Source organism: Curcuma longa, chromosome 8, assembly GCF_044706935.1.
Source record: "Curcuma longa cultivar G26 ecotype Majalengka, Jawa Barat chromosome 8, ITB_CL_G26_1.1, whole genome shotgun sequence".
Lineage (NCBI taxonomy): Eukaryota > Viridiplantae > Streptophyta > Magnoliopsida > Zingiberales > Zingiberaceae > Curcuma > Curcuma longa.
The window spans coordinates 13,266,693-13,284,974 of record NC_133868.1 but is presented as its reverse complement, the minus strand read 5'-3'; the positions used below and the strand labels follow the sequence as shown (position 1 = coordinate 13,284,974).

General features: G+C 38.8%; 1 protein-coding gene across 1 annotated transcript; it reads left to right on the top strand.

Annotated features, from left to right (window-relative positions):
- Positions 1-7,487: 7,487 nt before the first annotated feature.
- On the top strand, positions 7,488-18,282 carry LOC141834062 (auxin response factor 12-like). The gene is made up of 11 exons (XM_074721511.1): positions 7,488-7,935; positions 8,024-8,139; positions 8,235-8,333; positions 8,421-8,477; positions 8,558-8,713; positions 8,811-8,895; positions 15,371-15,461; positions 15,554-15,718; positions 15,812-15,934; positions 16,057-16,132; positions 18,175-18,282. Exons 1-11 carry the CDS (start codon positions 7,908-7,910, stop codon positions 18,280-18,282), a joined length of 1,104 nt encoding a protein of 367 aa, XP_074577612.1. The 5' UTR covers positions 7,488-7,907.

Genomic DNA, 18,282 nt, shown 5'->3' with positions numbered 1-18,282 from the left:
TACATAGTATCTTTGCTTGCTCAAGAGGAGGTTGTGAATCATGAGGACTGACCTTCTCTATTAGGTCGGCAAAGTAGGCATTTATAAAGACTTGTAAGAAGTTTCTTGTCATATTAAGGGCAAGCTCAATTCAATTTCTTACTCAGCTTGTTCTCTTGAACTCTCCATACATACAACTTAGTCTCCCAAACTCTCTATATAACTTTGCCTCATAAGCTCTCAATACAACTCAGGCCTCCTAAGCCCCCATACAGCTCGGTCCCGTGCTCTTTGTGCCACAATGGTCTCATGATGATATGGTCCGTGATTTTGACAACGACCCTTCCACAATTGCCGTCTTTAAATCCGGAATTAAATATCAATTAAGATGAGATTAACAATAAAAAATATTAAAATAGTCACCCTATTTTCTCAAAAATAATATGGTCACGATCCCTAAGGAGTCCATGTTTTTCTCACACTTATAAGTACTCATATATATTTACTACAGACGAGTTCAAAATCTCTCCCTCTTACAACTTCTATTCTACTTTTGTTTTCGCAAGTTTTATCATAATTTAAATATTAGAGGAGTTTTATCGGACACCATCTAACGTTTCCTCCAGATGGTCGTGGGGCTGACCGTGTGGGGCCGCTGAGGTGGCGGATTCCACTTTTTGCAGAAAAGAATAGTGTGCACAGGTAGAGTGGTATCATTCAAGTCACATCACAAAGCATAGATCAGAGGGCACTCCCACTTCAACATTTGCTGCACCAAAAATAGCTTCATCGACACCACCTCAACATCCACCTTGATAACTAATTTTCACCATATCATTTTAGCATCTTATATGGGAAATGAATTGAATTGAGCAAAGATGTTAAGATGGTGAGGAGAAGAAGAACCAACCTAGAAAATCTTGAGTCTTCCGTGAGCAAATAGAACCAAATCCTACCTGTTATGGGTTGATATACCCTTGCCTAGAAAGTTAAAGTCTAATCCAGGTGGAGGTAACCTGTCGGAGATCGACCAACTCCACAACCCACGCAACTCAGTGCCCAACTGGCTCTGCTCCTGATTAACTCTGAGATATCCTAGATAGCGATCAACTCCTTAATCAACTCAGTCTCACCGAGTCCGCACTCTCGATCGCCTCCTAAACGATACGTGAAACGGTAAAATACTTAATGGTAGATCACCTACCCCATTAATTCAGCATGGTCTTGTACTGTGCTAAGTATGGATGACAGAACCCTCAACTACTACGATGATGAAATATTTCCCTTACCGTCGATGCGACTTCTCCTCTGGTGACTCTGTATATAATATCCCCGCTTCTTGCGGACGCAAATACACATACACGCACAATCAACATTCTCTACCTAATGCATTCCTTCTTCTCCATACCTGGCCAACAGACTAACCTAGGCGTCGGAGCGGCTGAGTCAAAGCACCCTTTCTACCCTCCGTTCTCACCTCCTTCTCTTTGTAGCTTTACAGGAGCACCTTCCTCCCCCGTCGGGTCTTGGATCCTCTACGACTCAATCAACATAAAGGCTAGGTGCTCGGTGACTTATTTGAAAGCGATCTCAAGTAGAAACATAATTGACACCGTCTATAGGAACACTTAACTAGAAGCCTAAATTGAGACGTTGTGATGGATGACCCTGGAAGACTAGTCATCATCACCATGACCCACGACGAATTCAACAAAATTGTGGCCGCTATTGTCCAAGCAGCCTCACAGAATTAGCTTGGTGCTCTTGCGCCACCTTTGAGGATACCAATGATGTCCGCGAAAGTGCCTCAAATTTCTACTCCTAGGTAACAACCACACCCATGTAGGCACCGCGAGCTCACATCGCTACGCCAATTCAGAGAGTAGAAGGATATGATGTGTCTATGGAGTCGACAGCAGACGGAATGCTCCCTAGGGATCCGGCGGGGCAAAGGACCTTGGTTAGGAGAAATAAGCAAACTAGAGGGCATGCCTTTCGCCCAATGTGTCCTAGAAGAGAAATTGTCTCGTCATTTCTGAGCATTCCAACTCGCCGACTACATTGGAAATATAGACCCAGAAGATCACATAGGCCAATTTGAGAATGTGGCCTTGTTACATCAATATACCGACGACATTAAGTGTTGTATCTTCTTAACCACGTTGGCCAGCTCATGCTAATGGTGATTCAGCCGATTCCCTGCTGCTTCCATTCGGACATTTGTGGACTTCAAGTCCCCTTTCTTGCGGCACTTCACCATCAGTAAAACTTACCGCAAGATACCATGGATCTCTTCGTCATCAAATAGAAGCTTCGAAAAACTTTGAAAGAGTATGTACATTGCTTCAACCAAGTAGCCCAAGACGTGCCCTCAGCTGCATTCGAGGTGCTCGTGAGTGTTTTCTCGCAAAGGTTGTTGGAGGTGGACTTCTTTAGATCACTCATAAAGAAGCCCCCGACAAATTTTGATATTTTGCTGAGCTGAGCTGAGCCGTTAAATATGTGCATGTGAAAGAGGCTCAATTGACTCGCAGAAAAGACATGAACGTGAATTACCACTCGTCGTCCACCCGCAACGCCTCTGCCATCATCCAACCTGATCGAAGGCCACTATCTCAGCCTTTGCGAGGAGTCGAGGCAAGACACCATCAAATGCCCCCGAAGATAAGCAATAGAGCTATTCAGGTAGTGGATACAACTCCTGTTCAATCCTCAAGACCTAGCCAATGGCTCCCTCACTTTTGTGCTTACCATTAGTCAAGGAGTCACGCTACCCACGAGTGCTATTAGTATGCTCGCAAGCTCCGGCGGACTGCCGAGCAACGCCCCACAGCGGCCTGCGGGCCCTGGCCAGTGGTCAATGACCATTGAATGCGGCTCCTGGCCTACGGCTAGCGGGTTGCAACCCCTGGTCAGTGGTTAGAGGGTTGCTATTAAAACTGATGTGTTCCCGTCAAAATCAGCTTCTGGATGCGCGACCTTTCCTCAGCAACACTCCGGAATGAAGATGGGTGAGGGCGCTAAGGATCGCCGAAAACCTACAAGCACAAACACCGTGAGATGGAAGGCCGGGATGACCGGCGCGACCACTCCGATGCCTAAGTAAGCTTCTGGTAGACGAAACGGAAAACACAGAAAGCCAAAGACACAGTGATTGCCTACCTTCCCCCCCCCCCCCCCCCCCCCGCTGAGGGGGTTCTCCTTATATATTGGAGATGAATGTCGTACTATGGAGAGAGTAAGGTGAGGGTTATCCCTAAGGTGAGGGTTGTACCAGTAGGGGAGTGGCGCATGAATGCCGTATGACTGTACTTTCCGGAACAGAGGAGTACTTCAGGAGTCGGATCCCCATACCTGGCAGAGAAGTGTCAGACTATCGTGCAAACGGAGGAGTGGTCGATGGAACAGAGAGGCGTAGGGCAGAGGAATCGGCTCGGGCGGTTCGGCGGGAGTGATTCGGCTCTCTCTTCTCTCTCGGCTTCGGCGGAGCCCTCCGAGCCGAGGTATTATCGAGGAGTCGGCTTGGATGTGAACCGAGGGACGATCCACTTGAGATCGTGGAGCCTACTCCCGGAATTTGATTCGGGTCGGCTGCGAGGATTCGGATCGGCAAGAAGGCGTGGCCACTTCCGGTATCCCAGATTTGGTACGGGCGAGCAGGGAGGCTGGACCCGGATCGGGCCCTATCGTCCCCAGGTTCGACTCGGCCATCTCCTGAATCATCATCCGGGATTCGTTTTATACGACCGTAACACGATGGATTCAAAATATCTCCACAATAGTATGATATTGTCCACTTTGGGCCTAAGCCCTCATGACTTTGTTCTTGGGCTCTCCCAAAAAGGCCTCATACCAATGGAGATACTTTCCATCCTTTTAATCCCATGATCTTTTCCATGTACTTTAGATGTGGGACTATGTTTGAACCCTTCCAACCCAACAATCCCCCCTCAAACAAAGGACCACAGGCCCCCCAACGTCGTTTTGATATCTGAATCCTCGATCCACCAGGACTTTTTGCCCCTCGGTCCACCCGACCTACTAGGACTTTCCACCTAGCCGCAGCTAGGACTTTTTGCCTCTCAGTCCACCCGACCTACTAGGACTTAGCCACCTAGTCGCAACTAGGACTTTTTGCCCCTCGGTCCACCCGACCTACTAGGACTTCTCATCTGGTGTCTGGTCCTCTTGATTCAGACATGGGAGTACCCACTTCCTTTGTTTAAGGTTCAAACCACATGGTTAGATCTGGATCATGGCTCATCCGGCGGTTAGTTCGGTGAAGAGCGGTCTCGCTCTGATACCACTTGTTAAAATCGATGGATTTAAAATATCTCCACAATGGTATGATATTGTCCACTTTGGGCCTAAGCCCTCATGGCTTTGTTCTTGGGCTCTCCCTAAATGGCCTCATATCAATGGAGATGTTTTTCATCCTTTTAACCCCATGATCTTTTCTATGTACTTTAGATGTGGGACTATGTTTGCACCCTTGCAACCCAACAATTACATCCCATGGCCCCGGGCTAGCGAGGGTCACGGTCATTGGCCCCACGGGCCATGGCCTGGCGATGACAAGCATGGAAGACGCCCGCAAAAAATAAAGAAGAGGAAGAAGAATACCTCTAGACGCGATGAAGATTTCGTTTGTTGGAGAGATCCGATAGACGAGAGGCAATGGCGGTGAGACGAGATCCAGAGATTGGCTGTGGGAAAACGCAGAGAGAAAGAAAAGGGATCAACAGATCTAGGGTTATGCCCTAAATTTGGCCATGAAACTTTTTTCATCGTTAAATTCATCGCCAAATTGACGATGAATCTTGGTTTCATCGCCAAAATTTGACGATGAAACCCAGATTCGTCGCAAATGTGGCGATGAATCTAATTTTCGTCTCCAAAATTTCGGGAGAAAGCTAAATTCATTAATGCCAAATTGGTGACGAAACCAATATTTATTGATAATTTGGCGACGAATTTAGTTTTCATCACCAAAATTTGGAGAGAAAGTTAAATTCATCGTCGAATTGGCGATGAAACCAATATTCATCGAAAATTTGGTGACAAATCTAGTTTTCTTAGCCAAAATTTAGGGAGAAAGTTAAATTCGTCGCCAAATTGGCGATGAAACCAATATTCATTGACAATTAAAATGCAACGAATTAATATTTCATCGTGCATTTGCGATGAATAATTTATCCGTCGCCAAATTTGCGACGTTTTTATTTTTCATGGCTGAATTTGAGATGAATATTTAATTCATCGCAGATTAGTGACAAAATATTTTTTCATCATAATTTTACGATAAAATATTTTTTACAACGAAATTTACGATGAATTTAATATATTATAGAATTAGCAATAAAGTAATTTTCATTGATCGCTAATTGACGATAAAAATATATTTCATCGTAAAATTGATTACAATTTTACGACTAAAAATATTCTTCACTAATATTCGTCCCTAATTAATTAGATTTTTGTAGTGAACTATTACACAACAATCCATATATAATGTTCAATTTCCTTGTGCTCTAATTGTTTTATTTTGTCTTTATTTTCTGAGCTTAAGATCTCTACCCTCAAGCTTCATAGTTTATAAATCTTTTATTGCATTTTTTTTCTATCTTTTATAAAATATTTATAAAAAGCTTCTCTCCTCTAGAAGATTTCTAAGAATTAGAAAGATAATGTGTATCATGAAAGAGGAAAACCCACTTATGAGGCCTCGAAAGCCTAATTCTACCAAGGTCATGAATTTATTAAGGATAGTGATAGTAGTTTGCAACTCTATATCTCTTTTATCTCTTCAGAAGTTAATTAGAAGGTCATGAATTTATTAAGGATAGGCGAGTAGTAGAAGTAGGGATAGGCTTCCACCTAGATCAAAGTATATATAATAGATTTCTTTGTCTAAAGATATCTAAATAAGGCTCTTAAAAATGTTGTTTTAATTTGTAGGTTCAAATCCTACCCAATGCGTTTTGATCAAGAACACCTGTTAGGTACCTTAGGAATTTAGAGAAAATTTCCTAAGGGTAAATAAAAAGAGTTTACGAGTCAGACCAACAAAGGAAAGAAAGGAAAATGAAAATCAAGTAGGATGTAATCAACGAAAAAGGTAAGCATCCCATTGAGAGGTTGAAAAGGCTGATTAAATTTCTACAAAACCCAACAAATGAAGTCATTCTGCGTAATATAAACCATTTGAGGGGACTTGATTTAGGGTCGATCAAGTAAGACAAACATGATGAAACATGGGAAAGAAAGTAAAGATAAATTGAAATATTAAAGAGCCGAGGGTAGCACTTGAATAACCTAAAACTTAGTGAGAAGCCACAAGGAAACAATAAGAACCCATGTTTCCCGCCATTTGTTTCTATTGCGCCAACTAGATCTTATAATAGGAACTAGCCTAAATATTAAAGGGCCGAGGGTAGCACTTGAATAACCTAAAACTTGGTGAGAAGCCTCAAGGAATTGAATAAGTGATTGCCTTAATAGTTAGAATCCACATTTTCCACCATTAATTTCTATTGCACCAACTAAACTTCCTAAGTGCTTGGCGCGCGCTAACTACCAAACTAACATGATGATGCCATAGTTAGAATCACACCACAAGTAATACACATAAATTTTGCAAATAATGTGAATACAAATCCCACGGGTTATAAAAATTACTTTGTCGATGACTATTGAAAGGGGCAAAAAATGAAATAAGGATATGCACTTTAGAGAAAGCTGAGACTAAAGGGAGCCACTTGAAAATTTTATCAATTTTCTAGAAACACCGGGGGTACTTTAGGAATGTGAAAAGTTCGCGGAGCCTCCGCGGCGCGCGGTGACCGTACTGAGAGAACTCCGAGCCCCGAAGAAAAACACTGGTAGCTTTACGTCCACGTGGAATTGCGACGCGTACGGCTTACGGACTTGCTAGACAGATGTCCCGTCACATCATGCGATTCAGTTCTACTGGGTCCCACCGCTGAGCCCGATGATAAATCGTGGGTACGGAAAATTTTCAGTACGCCAATGGTAAATCGGATCCACATCAGAGATGAACACTCACGCCAATTTGTGGTGCTTTTACCTGATTTGATTTATGTCTCTCTACCCTGCTCCACTCTCGAAGAAGAATCAGCAGAGAAGTGGTGGGTCCGCGGCGGACGACCAATCCGATAACAAGCAAGTTAAAGTAGGAGTAGCTCCAGTTCATGCGCTGCTACCATGGACGATTCCGCAAAGAAAAGCTGAATGATGCTAAATATTGACCGTCCGATATTGAGTAAAGATTAAGGACAGTAGATGTCATCCCATAGAGTTCACAAGGTAGTAGAAGGGGAAAACGTTTAATTCGCTAATTTGTATATATGTATTTTTTTTCTATTTTCGCGCGAGGGTAATCTTGAGATATTGCGATCCCACTTGATGTTGATGGCATCGTCGGTCATCCATTGTTGCCCACTCTACTCTTTACTGCACTGGGTTCAGAGATTCTGCGAGGGCTCGGGCCGAGGTGGACTCCCCTGGCGACCTCGACGAACGAGAGCTTCTCTGAGCTCGGATGAGTCCTCCTCCTGATCCGTTAAGGAATGTGCGTCCACGACGTCCCCTTCTCCGGCGCCTGTTGAAGGTCCTTGATTTCTCGGATCACTGGTTTTATCCCGTGACGACGTTGCTTAAAGTCTCCTTAGGCGTCTGGACTAAGTCGTCGCCTTGCCTTCGTAATGCTTCCCTCGCCTAGTAGTTACTTTTAGAAGTCGGGGCTGCGATCTCGTTGTTTTGGCAGTTTGAGGAACTTTGAAACCCTAGTTTGCTTCGTGATTGTTGTGCTTGGAGCCCCAAATCGTGGCATTCTTCTGCGGTCCATGAAATCGCAATTGAGTTATTGATTTAAGGCAGTAAGCAAATACTGAAGCTTAATTTCGACCATGAGTACTTGCGAACAAGCACCGGAAGGTATTGTCTGTAAATCGCTTTTGTCTTTCGCCGTTCTCTCGTCTTCCTGCCAAAACATCTGACTGTGGTCCTTGAGGTGTTTTATTAGGAGTAGAGAAGAGATGCTTGAATTCAGAACTCTGGCATGCCTGCGCCGGACCACTTGTGTGTTTGCCGACAGCCGGTACTAGGGTTGTCTACTGTCCTCAGGGTCATAGTGAGCAGGTGAAAAATCACTTCTTTTGGACTATTTTACAGTTTTTCCACTGGTTGGAAGTTGGTGCTGAATACATTTTTACCAAATAACGTCTTTGATTAAGGTTGCTGCTTCTACAAACAAGGAAGTGGAGGGACATATCCCTAACTATCCGAGCTTACCTCCTCAGTTGTTTTGCCAACTTCACAAAGTAACAATGCATGTGAGTACTTACTGTTTAAATAGTTCGTATTTCAAGGCTCAATTGGGGAATGAACAAAATAATAATTGATAATTATACACATTTTAGGCAGATGCTGAAACTGACGAAGTTTATGCACAGATGACTTTGCAACCTTTAAACCTGGTAAATTATATGAGATATGCAGTTTTACCAGTCATTTTGCTTTGTGCCTGAAATGGGAATGTAATTGTTGTTCTCCGCAGCAAGAACAGAAAGATGCCTATTTTCCAATCGAGATGGATGTACTGAGTAAGCAACCAACAAATTATTTCTGCAAGACTTTAACTGCAAGTGATACTAGCACTCATGGAGGATTTTCTGTGCCTCGTCGAGCAGCTGAGAAAGTATTTCCTCCACTGGTGTGTTGGCTAGGGGCAATATGGAGGTTTCGTTGGCAACTTATTAGAAGAATAGAAGGAATTAAATTAATCATATTGCTATTTTCTTGTATCACAGGATTTCTCGCAGCAGCCACCAGCTCAGGAACTTGTTGCTTGTGACCTTCATGATGTTGAGTGGAAGTTTAGGCATATCTATCGTGGTAAGTAAAATGGAATTAGTATTCTTTGTTTTTTTGCAGCCAAAGACAATGAATAACTAGGCAAGATCTTGGACTATATTGTGTTATTAACTTGTTATGGTAGGAAACTTTTCCTTTGTATACGGATTCTTCTTGCTATGCAAATTACTGAAAAAACTGACATCATTACGTATGCAGACTACTCAGTTAGAACCTGATTATTATGGATTCCCTTGGGGTTTCGTGTTCATCTCTTTCCTTAATTGTTACAATCAAAAAGAGGAAGAGAATATTGGTTGATTTAGACCAATGATTGATGAATTTAGACCTATGATAAGTGGCAGAGATGTGGTGAAGCCATTTTGACGCTGGGCGGGATAGCGATTATCCCGGGGGCAATATTGAATCCGTTGGTTCAATTGCGAACGCCGGAAATAATCTTCTAAAACCTATTAATTCGGAAGAATAATAAGAGATAGGGAAATAAACGGCATCTATTGCTCGTGAGACACGTTTAAGGTGGTACGAACATGTACTTAACGACCGATAAATGCTCCAGTTAGGCGGTGTGAAACTATGACAAATACGCATATCAAACGAGGGCGAGGTAGACCAAAAAAGACTTGGTTAGCAACAATAAAACAAGATAACATTTATTTAAATATAAATGATGATATATATAGACTCAATGGCGTAAAAGGATTCATATAGCCGACCCCACTTAGTGGGATAAGAGGGAAGATTGCTGAAAATATTATTAAACTAAAACTTCTTTTCCCCTAAACATCAACTCATAAGATGTTTATATAAACCCAAATCCTTTCCTAATAAAAAATAAAATTTCTTAATAAACTTGAAAAGAAAGATTCCTAATAAAAAGGAAAATTTCTTAACAGACTCGAAATCCTAAAAATCTTAAACGGACTTCAAATATAAAATCCTAATACAAATTTTTAACAGACACAATCCTAAAAATCCTAAACGGATTTAAAAATCCTAAAATAAAAAATAGAACTTTTGAAAACTATTTTAAATACCAAAAATTTCAAAAATTACTAAAAATAAAAATTATCAAAATTACTAATAAAAATCTTTAGATTCTCTTGCATCAGTCGCCCCAAATTGAAAGAAATTCGTCTTCGAGTTTAGAGTAGTATTAGGTAGTCACTTAGGAAGAAGATCGTCTGACACCAAATCAATAAAATTTATTAGTAGTTGTTGGACTTTAGGAATCCTCGTCGATTTGCTGATGGGTATGACATAAGGAGGCCACGGATTGATCTCTTCCTTTTCGGTAGTCTCAATCGTCCTTTATCAAAGCCCAAAAGGGAGGTTGGTAGCCTCGAGTTCTTCTCGTCACAGCTCGGAGGGGAATATAATTGTATCGGAAGACCTGAACTAATCGTGTTGCTCGATGCTCCTACATCAGACGACCCAGGTTGAAAAGAACTCATCCTCGAGTTCAGGATAGTATCTTCAAAATAAAAAATTTTTAAGTGCTGATGAATCAAAAGTCATCGCGTAAGTGGTGGAATGGGAGGAAGATCCTTTGATATTAACTCAGTCAAATCTCTAGGCAGTTGTTGTACTTCTGATGGAACATAAACTGCATCCTCAGATAACCGGTCATCTAGAATCTCACAATCATCACTATAAAATATCTTGTCATACACTGGCTCGCTAATTGACTCGGTCTCGTCTTCATTATAAATTGGATCATCGACTATTTCGATCTTGTTGTCCATATCTTTCTCAAGAAAAATTGTATCCAAGTAAAAAGAAAAGAACTTACGACCTTTAAGATTTTGGACACTACGATCATAGTGTGAGGCTTCCTCTTCCGGAACCTGCCTATCACGATCTTGACTACGTACCTCACGATCTTCAAGATCTTGCGCCGTTAGATGTTGGAATAACTTCTGTGACTTGTCTCTGTAGATTTTCAAGTATTTCGTCTTGGGTGCTACGATCACAGTGTAAAGCTTCCTCAGTCGGAACTTGCCTGTTACGACCACGATCACGACCACAATGACTATCAATGGGATCTAAGAGTTAACTTTTATGATCTTGCACCGCTAGACGCTGAGATAACTTTGTGACTTGTCTTTGTAAATCAAGAATTTCGTCTTGGGTGTTACGATCATGGTGTAAGACTTTCTTTGTCGGAATCTGTCTGTCATGACCACTATAACGACCATGACGACGATCCATTGGATTTGAGGGTTCTGATACTAATTGATGTCGGGCGGGATAGCGATTATCCTGTGGGCAATGCTCTGATACCAACTGACGTCGGGCGGGATAGTGATTATCCTGCGGATAATGCTTTGATACCAACTGATGCCGGGCGAGATAACGATTATCCCGGAGGTAATATTGAATCCGTTGGTTTGATTGCGAACGCCGGAAATAATTTCTAAAACCTATTAATTTGGAAGAATAACAAGAGATAGGGAAATAAATGGCATTGTCAAAAATATTATTAAACCAAAACTTCTTCTCCCTTAAACATCAACTCATAAAATGCTTATATAGACCCAAATCCTAAAGATTCCTAATAAAAAGAAAAATTTCTTAATAAACTCGAAAAGGAAGATTCCTAATAAAAAGGAAATTTTTTTAACAAATTGGAAAAGAAAGATTCCTAATAAAAAGTAAAATTTCTTAACAAACTCGAAAAGAAAGATTCCTAATAAAAAGTAAAAATTCTTGACAGACTTGAAATCCTAAAAATCCTAAACGGACTTTAAATATAAAATCCTAAGAAAAAATTCTTAACAGACTCAATCTTAAAAATCCTAAATGGATTTAAAAATCCTAAAATAAAAAAATAGAACTTTTCAAAACTACTTTAAATATAAAAACTTTAAAAATTACTAAAAATAAAAATTATCAAAATTACTAATAAAAATCTTTAGATTCTCCTGCATCACATTTGTTAAATCTGACATAAAATGAGGCCTACTGGAAGCTTGAAATTTAAAATGAATAAATTAAGCTATAAATTTTCTAGTCCTTCAATCTTGTTGTTGTCAATGATTCTGCATGTAGGGAATCCTATGGGACAAAATCAAAATTCGCAGTGGAAAATAGGATCCCTTCCGTGATCCATACGAAAAATTCGTACAAGTTTAGATCTATGAACAATCCTATCTAATAGGGTATACCTTTGTTGCGTGATCTTCGCTTATCCCACCTGTCCAAGGTTTGTCGGATCTCTTCCACATTTAAGTGTTCGTGTCTCTATGCGTATCCACACTAACACTGACTTTTGGAGAAAATTTGGTTGTGCTAACAACCTCTCTTGTGATGTGCTCGGCCAAGAAGAAGAAAGGGAAGAAGATTAACCACACTTGATTTTTTGGAAGAAAAACTCTTTTATACTCATGCCATGAATACCAAAGGTTTTTAGACTTTTGGTATTCTTTCATCAATGTATGATTAATCCTATTAATCATATATGATAACTTCCATGCATGATAACTTCCTCTTCTTTAATGCATGATTAATCCACATTAATCATGCATGATGAATCAAAATCCATTCATCAACTTGGTTTAATTTGAGTCTAATTCAAATTCAACCAACTTGAGTGTAACTCAAGTCTAGGTTATCCAATGAGCTTAATTGTTTCTTTAGTCAAACTAAAATGAATCCATCTCCAAATAGAGTGTTATTTGTGTGTGACCTAATAGGTTTTCGTAACGTTGACAATGTCTCTAAAATCCATTTTAGAAACATAAGCAATGAGTGACATCTAGCAATGCATCATTGCTACCCAAGTGACAAGAATGTCGAGATCCGACATAACCTTCGTGACTATGATAATGTATGATCATGTCTTTCTATTCTCGATATCTAGATTGATCAATGAGGCATAGACTGTGTCATCCTCTTATTAATCTTTGTGTTTCTTGATCCCCAAGTAGACTCACTCAAGCAAATGAACTCAATATCTCATATTGACTCATTTGAACATGATCATGCATTTCGTGGTCCTACTCTATCAAGAGGCTGCAAGATATCACTTCTGTTATATGGGAGGGATAGATCTCATCTATATTACTCACATCCCTTCGCATAGTTCGTTATATACCCAGTGATCGCCTTATAGTCCACCCTGTTACGGGTGACGTTTGATGACACCAAAGTACATAACTCCTTATGTAGGGAACCATAGTGACTTTAGGTCTAAAGACTATTCATACCAATAGTCACATAAGAAAGTTTATGACACTCATATAACGATCCATGAAACTTTTTTTATAGCGGGTCAATTCAGTATACATTCTCTAATGTATACCTATGTGTCAACTCGATATCCTATATCAATGACTTGTGAGATCAAGTCATCTAGTTGACCTACATGCTAGTTTCAACGCATTAATATCGTCCTTGAATATTAATGCTTGACTAGGAATGATTAAGAGTAGTGTTCTCTACATCATCTCACTATCGATTCAAACAATCGATATGATGTAGATTAGAACTAGCTACTCAAGGATATTATTATACTTAATTATTTGACACAAATACAAAGTAAGTATAATAACAAAAAAAACTTTGTCTTTATTAATAATAGAATATGATACAAAAGTCTTTAGTCAATCATCACATAATTGACTCTAGGGCTATTACTAATACTGCACTCATAGCATTTTCTACAATGAAATTGGAAATGATGGCAGAATAAAAATGATCTTACCGAGTGAATGTAACAGTGTTATGATAATGCAAGTACTTCAGAAGGATGTGCTCTACTTTTATTTGTCCTATCTATATTCAAATTCTATACATATATTCTTTGATATATCTTGTTCTTAATTAATATAAGACATATAAAGACAGTACTCTCTTGCTTTCACTAACCCTGTAAGGTAATATGCTTTTATGTCTATTAGAATATCTGGTTCTTACTATACATTATGATGTAGCATGCCCTGGTCCATTCTAAATCAAAGACGGACCTACCAATTAATTATAAGGCATCCTAAAAATTTTTAAGGAATTTCTGCATTGTTGTCTCAGGGTTGTAGGGTAACCTACTTGTTGAATAAACCATCCTAAATGAGATTTTGATGCCCAAAACTTTTGTTTGAAGATAGGTCAACCTATGCCTTTTGTTGGTCAACATTGGCCTTTTGTTGGTTGACCTAAGATTTTTGTAGGTTGACCTAGGTCTTTGTAGGTCAACCTAGATGGCAGACCTTGAGCACCTATTTTTTTTATTTTTTTCTTTTAAAGTTAAGTCAACCTGATTAATAGGTCGGTCGACTTAGATGACAAAACTCAGATGTTAAACCTTCTATTTGAAAACGAGTTGATCTAGGCATTTATTAGTCTGACCTAGATAGTTAGGTCATGTAAGCCAACTTTTTGTTTAAAAGTTGGTTAACCTATTCTTATGGTCAGTCATCGTAAGAGGCAAGGTTAAGGCGAGCAAATTGAAATATTGGATTCTAATGGTTCTAAATAATGTTTGAAATGTTGAGTCATACTGCCCGAAACAGACAGTATTTATCATTTCAGCGTGGAACTGACATTAGTACCTATTGGCATCGCGACCACTAGGTCGCGAAGGCTTCATGTGGTCGCCGTGAGCTTGCGGAGGGTGTTGCGAGCCTGCGGCAGCTCTCCGCTGGGGTCGCGCTATTGCGACATCTTTGCGGGGGTCATGGAGGGTGCCCTGACCTACGACAACCCTCTGGTGGTGTTGCGGTGCCGTGGCGGCCTCCGTGGGGTCCCGATAGACATGATTTTTTCCTTTTTCTTCTTCTTTTTATATTTATAAATAAACTATTAATTACATATAATAGTTATAATTATTATTAATAATAGTTATAAAATATTAAAAAACATTTTAAAATTTTAAATATATTTTAAAATTAATAAAATATTTTATAAAATATTTTTAAATTCAACATCTCAAAATATAGAACATATTTAATAATCAAATATTATATAAAATTAATATATACTTATTTTAAAATTAAAAAAAGTATCGAAATTGTATTGGCATGGCACGATATGGTATCAAAACCGTATTGTTCCGATCGGGAACCGAAACTCCGGCATGGGTCGAAATTTTAAACCATGGTTATAAATACATATTACTTTTTGTGACTATTTAAACCAAGATATATAAGCTTTTGGCTTGTCATTTGGCACAACAATGAACACGAAAAACTCTAATCATTCTCAATGCTCACATAATTAATCTTATGCCGAATACATCTAAGGGGCTTGTAGATCTTTTCAATGTAAGGGTTTATCCTTCTATTTTAAAACTCTCTTGGTAACTCTCATCTCATCTTTATGTTGATGACATTCTTTAGGGTGAAATTATGGTATATTTCTCCTTTTTGCTTAATTTGTAATCTTTAGAGAGACTATTAGTTTCTAGAGGGCTTCTAGAGTCAATCCTTTGCTCTATTTCAGCTTCAGCATTAATTGAGAACTTTTAGATCTTCCTAATTTTGTTATCTTGTGGTTGCAGGTCAACCAAAAAGACATTTGCTTACCACGGGTTGGAGTATATTTGTTAGTGCTAAGAGACTAGTTGCTGGCGATTCTGTTCTTTTTATCTGGTTATTTTAATTTAATCTTTCTGTTACTGATATGGTTTCAGATCAAATTTCTATATTTTCTTCCAATGTGAATTCTTCTTGCATTTTAATAGGAATGAGAAGAACCAGCTATTGTTGGGAATTAGGCGTGCAAATCGACCACAAACTGTAATGCCTTCATCATTCTTATCAAGTGACAGCATGCACATAGGGCTTCTTGCTGCTGCAGCTCATGCTGCAGCGACAAACAGTCGCTTTACTGTATTTTATAATCCAAGGTAGTAGTTACAACAGCTTGAAAATATATATATATTTCTGTTTCTTGTGTATCTGAGCGGTCACTGGAAAAGTGCTTGTTGAGTTTTTCTCAGGGCAAGTCCATCTGAGTTTGTGATACCGCTTTCCAAGTATGTTAAGGCTGTTTATCACACTCGTGTTTCTGTTGGTATGCGATTCCGAATGCTTTTTGAGACTGAAGAATGTAGTGTTCGCAGGTGAAATTCATGCATCTTTGCATTTTGTAACAACTATAAGATAATTTGAAATCTAATCTTTCCCTCTTAATTGATAACAATGTGTTAGCAATTTTTCTAACTTAAATTTGTACTGCTTGAAGGTACATGGGAACAATTACTGGCATAAGCGATTTGGATCCCGTGCGGTGGCCAAATTCTCATTGGAGGTCAGTGAAGGTAAATCTTTACTATAGCTATTATTTATTTTGTAAAGATTATTGAGTTGTTTACGACTTTATTGTGTATCTTTGTGCTTATTGATAGTGAAGGATGAGATCTATATTTATACGTTGTCATTTGGTTTATATCATATGGATGTGTTTATATCATGTGGATGTGGATGTATATTTATATGGTTGGAGATTTGTATGTAAACAGGTTTCATGTTTCGAACAAACAAATTGAATCTGTGAAATTTTTTTTTGATTTGCGACGATTTTTGCGACAAAAACCGTTTTCGTCGCAAACGTATCGTAACTTATCGAATTCTTGTCGCGACTTTTTGCAACGAATTACCTTAATTCGTCGCTATTTTGCGACAAAACCTAATATTTCGTCGCAATTTTCCGACGAAAATGCAAAGTTCGTCGCACTTTTGCGACGAAATCTTATGTTTCGTTGGAAATTAGCGACAAAAAATGTAATTTCGTCGCAAACTATAGGAACAGTATACACTGTAATATCGACTTTTATCTCTGTTAGTTTTCCGACGAAAATGCAATTTCGTTGCAATTTAGCGACGAAATTTGATGTTTCGTTGCTAATTTCCGACGAATTTGCATGTTTCGTCGCAAATTTCCGACGAAATTTCATGTTTTGTCGCGAATTTGCAACGAAATTGCATTTTCGTCGGAAAATTTGCGACAAAACTTGAAATTTCGTCGCAAAATTTGATCGTCTGCATTTTAGGAAAATCTGCGACGAATTTAGTTTTTGTTGCTAAATTTGGAACGAAATCTCTTATTCGTTGCTAAAGTTTTGCGACGAAAATAGCGACGAACTTTTTGCGACGAATTTTGCGACGAATTTTTGCGACGAATTCATAATTTTTCGTCGCAATTCATTGCGACAGGCTATTCGCAACAAAAAATTTTGTGTCGCAATTTTCGTCGCAAAATGGTTTAGCAACAAATTCTTGATTTTTTCGTCGCAAAGGAAGAATTCTTGGAGACTTATAGTAAGAAGGAGCTCATATTATAATATGTGAAGAATAATAACTCTTTAGAAGATCTCTTGGAGACCTTCGGAAGAATTCTTGAAGACCTCAGAAGACCTTAGAAGACCTCCGGAAGAATTCTGTGAGAAATTTCGGATAAGGAAATTCAATTTATAAAAGAAAATTTCTGGAATTTTATTTAGAATTTTTCCGGGAAAAATTCGGATAAGAAAGAAATTTTTTATAAGAATTTCCGCTAAGAAATTTCGTCTCTTCTCGTACAAAATTTTATTATAAAATTTTGTAAATTAATTTTATTAAAGATGACAAAATTTAATTAAGGAATCTTATTAAGAAATTAATAAGATTTAATTAAAAGATTTTGTCTAAAGAATAAAATTAATATAATGGAAATTTATTAAAAAGATAGCAAATCTTATCCGTTGGATTTTATTAGATTTGTTTTAATAAAATCTTATTAAAAGATTTATTTCTAAATAAATCTGAATAAGATAAGGTTGTTAGAATCTTTCTAATAAAATCTTATTAAGAGATTTATTTCTAAATAAATCTAGATAAGATAAGTTTATTAGATTGTTTCTAATAAATTTTTCTTAAAGATTTTATTAGATTTTTTCTAACTAAATCTGGATAAGAAAATTTATTAGAATCTTTCTTAAATTTCCAAGATGGCTAAGTTATATAAGGAGGGGAAAGGGGAGAGGCGATACATAACACATCTCTTGGATCTCTCCTCCCCTAGAGCCGGCGCTATTCTTTTCTCCTCACCGTGAAGCTTCCTTACGCATGGCTTTTCCATTGAGGCGTAAATTGCCATTACAATGCTTTACACGTTGCATGCATGTGGATGAAGCAAATTGCAATTACAAGTTCGGTTGCAATTAAAAGTTTCGGTTGCAAATTTTAATTGCAATCAAAGTTGCATGGCGTTGCTTCCATGGATGATGCATGGCATAGCATGGGTAGCTTTTATGCATGGCGTTTCCATGGATGAGGCATGGCATTGCATGGCCATTGTTGAATGCAATCAACGTGTATGAAGCATGGGAGAAGGCATGGCATGGCATTGGATGGCCATGATGCTTTCAACGTGCATGAATGCAATCAACATGGGAGAGGGCATGGCATGGCATTGCATGGCCATTATTGA

Coding starts and splice junctions, on each gene's coding strand:
- LOC141834062 (XM_074721511.1), top strand. CDS start 7,908: ATGAGTACTTGCGAACAAGCACCGGAAG. Junction 7,936..8,023: donor TTGCGAACAAGCACCGGAAG/GTATTGTCTGTA, acceptor GTGTTTTATTAG/GAGTAGAGAAGAGATGCTTG. Junction 8,714..8,810: donor AGAAAGTATTTCCTCCACTG/GTGTGTTGGCTA, acceptor CTTGTATCACAG/GATTTCTCGCAGCAGCCACC.